The 4,830-nt window shown below is 32.4% G+C and overlaps 2 protein-coding genes across 2 annotated transcripts; one reads left to right on the forward strand and one right to left on the reverse strand.

Annotated features, from left to right (window-relative positions):
- The first annotated feature begins 1,946 nt into the window (after positions 1-1,946).
- Positions 1,947-3,518, forward strand: LOAG_12689 (hypothetical protein). Its single transcript, XM_003148201.2, has 4 exons — positions 1,947-2,086; positions 2,219-2,402; positions 2,674-2,883; positions 3,084-3,518. The coding sequence occupies exons 1-4, from the start codon at positions 1,958-1,960 to the stop codon at positions 3,182-3,184; spliced, it is 624 nt and encodes a 207-aa protein (XP_003148249.1). The 5' UTR covers positions 1,947-1,957; the 3' UTR covers positions 3,185-3,518.
- Positions 3,519-3,889: 371 nt separating this feature from the next.
- Positions 3,890-4,303, reverse strand: LOAG_12690 (hypothetical protein; the record flags this gene model as incomplete). Its single annotated transcript, XM_003148202.1, has 2 exons — positions 3,890-4,162; positions 4,214-4,303. The coding sequence occupies 2 exons, from the start codon at positions 4,301-4,303 to the stop codon at positions 3,890-3,892; spliced, it is 363 nt and encodes a 120-aa protein (XP_003148250.1).
- Positions 4,304-4,830: the final 527 nt, after the last annotated feature.

A 4,830-nucleotide genomic window follows, 5' to 3' on the forward strand; every position in this document is an offset into this window, starting at 1 on the left:
CTAATAATACAACACACACTACTACTATATATATATATATATATATATATATATATATATATATAAACGAGTCAACCAATATGCCGGAATGATTGGCTTATCAGTTTTCCGGATTTAATATACTTCTTTCCATGTTAGATTACATAAGTGTTATATGTTGTATGTGAGGATATACTGTGCAATGTAAGCTAAAATTGTACATCCATTGTATCTATGTGTTCTAATAAAGCTGGTAATTTTTGTGATCTTAAAATTAACCTCCTGACCTCAGAACTGTACCATGACCCTCTCTAATTTGATGAAGAAGAGAGTTCCTGAGCAGAAAAAATCATTTCTAAAGATGTCTTTTGATAAGATCAGTTGGATAGACAAATATCGAGTGTCATTGGGTTATCTTTTCATATTGTTATCATCATTATTTTGTAATACGAGTTCGTTGTTATATTAATTAAATTTAATGAAATGAATTTTAATTATTCAAGTTTGGGATTCATTATGCAAATATAAGAAGCGAAGGAAATTTTTAAAAAAGAAAAACTCAACAAAAAGGAATAGAATCAAAGAGGCAGAATTAACCTTTCTAAATCTTTGTCACGATTAAAAAGAAATCGTTGACATAGGCTAATGATCAATTTCCTAATTTAATTGTCACTTGCAGATAGAGCCAAATGTCATGCTTATATCAAACAGATAGGACTTTAAGTATTTTCTTGCCTTTTATTATCATCTCACAAGAGAAAATGACTGATTATTAGATAATGTTAAGTGAAGTGATGGAAAAAATATTTCAAGTATTATGACTAACAAAATGGAAGGTAAAAGGTCATGAAATTTACGGTGATTTATGATAAGCAAAGAAGGCATATGAATTTAGCATGGATATAATGAGGGAAAAATTGTTGTTGAATATTCACTGATAAGAAATGAAATGATAAATAGAAGTGAAAAAGAAGACTGAAGAGAAGAGAACAACAAAGACATGAAATAATGATAAAATTATCAGTACATTTTTGAATGTCGATAAATTTATTGTAACCTAAGGGTCAATTTTTTTATCACAAATCTCTCTAATTGCAAAAATTGTTATCACTTTTGACAAAAAAGAATTGTATGATGAAGAAAGAAATAATTGAATAAAGAAGGAATAACATATGATGCTATCATACAATATCATATCAGCAGAAGTAACCATAGATTCTATTACCAGAGGAGAAAAAAAATTATGAACTGCGCTTGCTTCTGTAAGATTATGATCGTTCATACTGTATTTTGCTAGAAAAAGTTAGAAAACTAACTGAAGTTAAATTATGAATTACAAATAACAAACAGAAAATGATGCATATTTTATGTAGTTGAACAGATAGAATATATCAGCATGAACTGACATAATCTTATCAGTTTTGAGAAAAAGTAATCACTGATAAATACGGTAGAGTAGTACGTACATGCATATATTTTCATTTATTTGTTTATCTTATCGAATGGATAGATTTGAGTTGGGATCGCTTATTTACATATCGTGACCGCATTAACTTTTCTGCCTGAGTGTTGTAGATTGGAAGTGCTGAGGTGGGATGATTCGAGGAATTTGGGAGCTTTCGGAAGACGTGTCAGTAATACAGTTACATCGGAGTTGTTCTATACTCAACAGATTGCATTCTTCATGGATGATCTGACGGTTACTGTGATTATGGAAGAGGACGAGGAGGGAGCAAGATTTATCGAGATGGATAATGAATAGCATCTAAATGATTTATAATCTGTTGGTTAGAGTTGTTAATGGAGATGAATCATAAAAATAACTCAATAGATGGGAATACTTATGCGATTTCGAACAGCAGTTTCTGTTTCTTTTATCACATTAACCAGTTCACGAGAAATTGAGGTGATAAAGAAACTTGAGAAACTTCATTGTACTATGCTATTATATTATGCAGATTAATCGTTTACAGATTATATGGCTTGCTTAACAATCGCTGATATAATAAATCAATGGAATGCTGACAAATTTGGTATTTTGGCATGCTTTGTTGCAGTATTTATATTTGCATATTGGATAACATTAGCACGGTGGTTTGCAACAAAGGTTAGTGTTTAATTTAGGGGTTTGTCTTTGGAATTTGTATCAGTTTATGAATTATGACTGGACTGAATAAGAATCAACTAAAAGTTTCAAAAGAGTTTACAAGGAAAATCTTAAATTGTGCTTTTTTTTTAGTTGAAACCTTTGCTACCTCGAAGGACTCATCATAATGCAGTGGATTCCCAAATCGAAACTTTGGCGTTGGAGGTGAGACAGATGAAATCAGAATTGGATGCACTCTCACCAACAGCTCAGTTTGCAGCCTATTTCAAGAAGGAACGAAGTTTGAAACAGTTGTTGACTGAACTGAATGCATTAAGTAATCTTTTCCTGCATGGACAAGTTTTTTCCTTAATTCGGATTTTTCGCATAATTATTCATCCATGGTCTAGACCGTGTGGTTCAACGGGGGAGTAGATTCAAATTTTTTTCTTTAAATAGTCACCTTTTTTCTTTAAATAGATGACAACATCTTTTTACGCCTTGACGTTATGCTGTTGTCTTTTTGAGAATTAAATATGAATTCAGCTGAAGCACATGGATTTGCTACTCTAATAGATTACTTGCTCCAATTGCTCAGTTATTTATAGCTATGGAACGTGAAAAAAATTCCGGAATGACGTCCACACTGTTATTGGTTGCTAGTGGAATATTCGTACAATTGATAGCTGTTTTGCTAATGTTTTATTCTCGTAGAGTTATAATTGGACGTATTAATTCCTCGTATTTTTGGCCATTCAACTTCTTGCTCTATATACCTAATTTTTCGGCATCGACGAATGTCGATGACAATGTTGAAGGTAGGACCCATTAAAGATTGCAAGTATTTGCATAGAAGAAGGTCGCAAATGATGGCACTGATAGGTTGTTCTTAATAGGTTATCGCCAACTAAAAGTTATACTTCAATATAGAAGCATGTTGTAAAAGTTGGAGTTAATCATAGAAAAGATGTCGGCATTACATATGAATTCCAATGGAATATTTCTTTTTGGATTTCAGGGACACCCGTGACGCTTTTCGCATTTCTTTCACTTGTAATATTTGTTTGGCGCAATATCTACTCAAGAGAGAGTAGTGGCATGAAATCGCCGATATTATGATATGAACAGCTAGTTAGCTCAAATATCGTTGTTGTTGTTGTTGATCTCTTATCATCTTTAATGTATATTTGTTCATATTTTATGAGGTGTTAGTCAGATGTCAGATGATGTAAAGTGCTTTAGGTTCCTTGTTCTGTACATTGTCTGATGGCCGTTTGTTCTCAGTTTTATTACTCTTGTCTTTTAAGTTCATTCCAATGGTGACAGCTTTTATTGTCATAATGCTGTCCAATTGTTGTGTTAATTGAATTAAAATTTCGTTCAACTATAGGAGGGTGTCATTCAATGTTCATATCAGCGGTGTACCGCGTTCAGCGATTTCATCAGTCTTCGGGTTAAAAGTGATGATCTAATGATAGGCCATTACGTTATATGAATGACAAATTAGTCGAATTATTTCGAGGGGATAATTTAATATACATAGGTTGATAGTTAGTTGTACACGAAGTTTCTGTTTTGTAGTTTCTCCTTGTATTTCAGCTCTGATCCATCCTTCTTATATATCACTGGAAATTTTATAGAAACTAAGAGGGCAGAAAACGATTTTTTTTTCTTTAGGGTGAAGATTTGAAATGAAGACTGATGAATGCACAAGTGATTTACTCGTAAAGCCAATCGTTTTCTGATCGTAATATATGTAAGCCAATTCTGATCGTAATATATGTATTTTCTGGACAAAGTTGGTGGTAATCTCTGTGAAGCTGCTCACTTTTCTAGATCCCCATTACTTTTAATAGTTTCAGTAAAGCGTATTTCTTCCTGATTCAACTTGAGCCTTCCCATATATTTTGCACTTTTCGAAACTATCCGAGGATGATGACATCTAAATCGCGTGCTGCATTCGATGAGGATGTGAATACCCATGGCATTATGAATCTCGCTAAATCTTAAAATCGACCGATTCTCCTTCCATCTCACTATTACAGTAACCGGATATTTCCAAAGATAAGGCAAATGTCGCACGAAAGGTTGATAATTCTAATAGTAATTATAGCCAGTAGCGAAATGAATTGACTTTTGCTCCCTAACTGGTCCAATGTGCATTTGATCCGTTTTTCCGGCAAACTTATTGAATAAATAATCGAAAATGTTACGAGGACCGATGTACATGCGATCCATATTTCCGGCAAACTTGTTGAGTAATTATGGACAAAGCAGTTTTAATAAAACTTTCATATCAAAAAAAAAAACAAATACAACGATGAGAACTGTCTAAAAAATGCTCTTAAGAAAGACATAAAATAAATTAACTAGTACTTATGGCAATACTTTCAATCAGGTTTCCTGAATAAAATTAATCCATCATTGTCACCACTCATTAATTACATATAATACCAACCTATAAAAACCATATGGCAAAACAAACAGATAAAAAGTGATAAGCCCACTGTCAAAGATATGCGACAATCAATTTAATTCTTGATGGTTGCTTGATTCCTTCTTACTGAATCATTATACAGTAATCTGAAGCATATAATCATTTCATGGGAAAAAACACTAAATATTATCATATTATGATAGATTATGCAATACATGTACCAATAATATACCAAAGAAATAAAAATCTCGGGATATACTTCAGGATATAAAGATATACTTCAGGATATCGGGATATACTTCAGGATATCGGGATATACTTCAGGATA

Source organism: Loa loa, assembly GCF_000183805.2.
Source record: "Loa loa unplaced genomic scaffold supercont3.461, whole genome shotgun sequence".
NCBI classification, from domain to species: Eukaryota; Metazoa; Nematoda; class Chromadorea; order Rhabditida; family Onchocercidae; genus Loa; species Loa loa.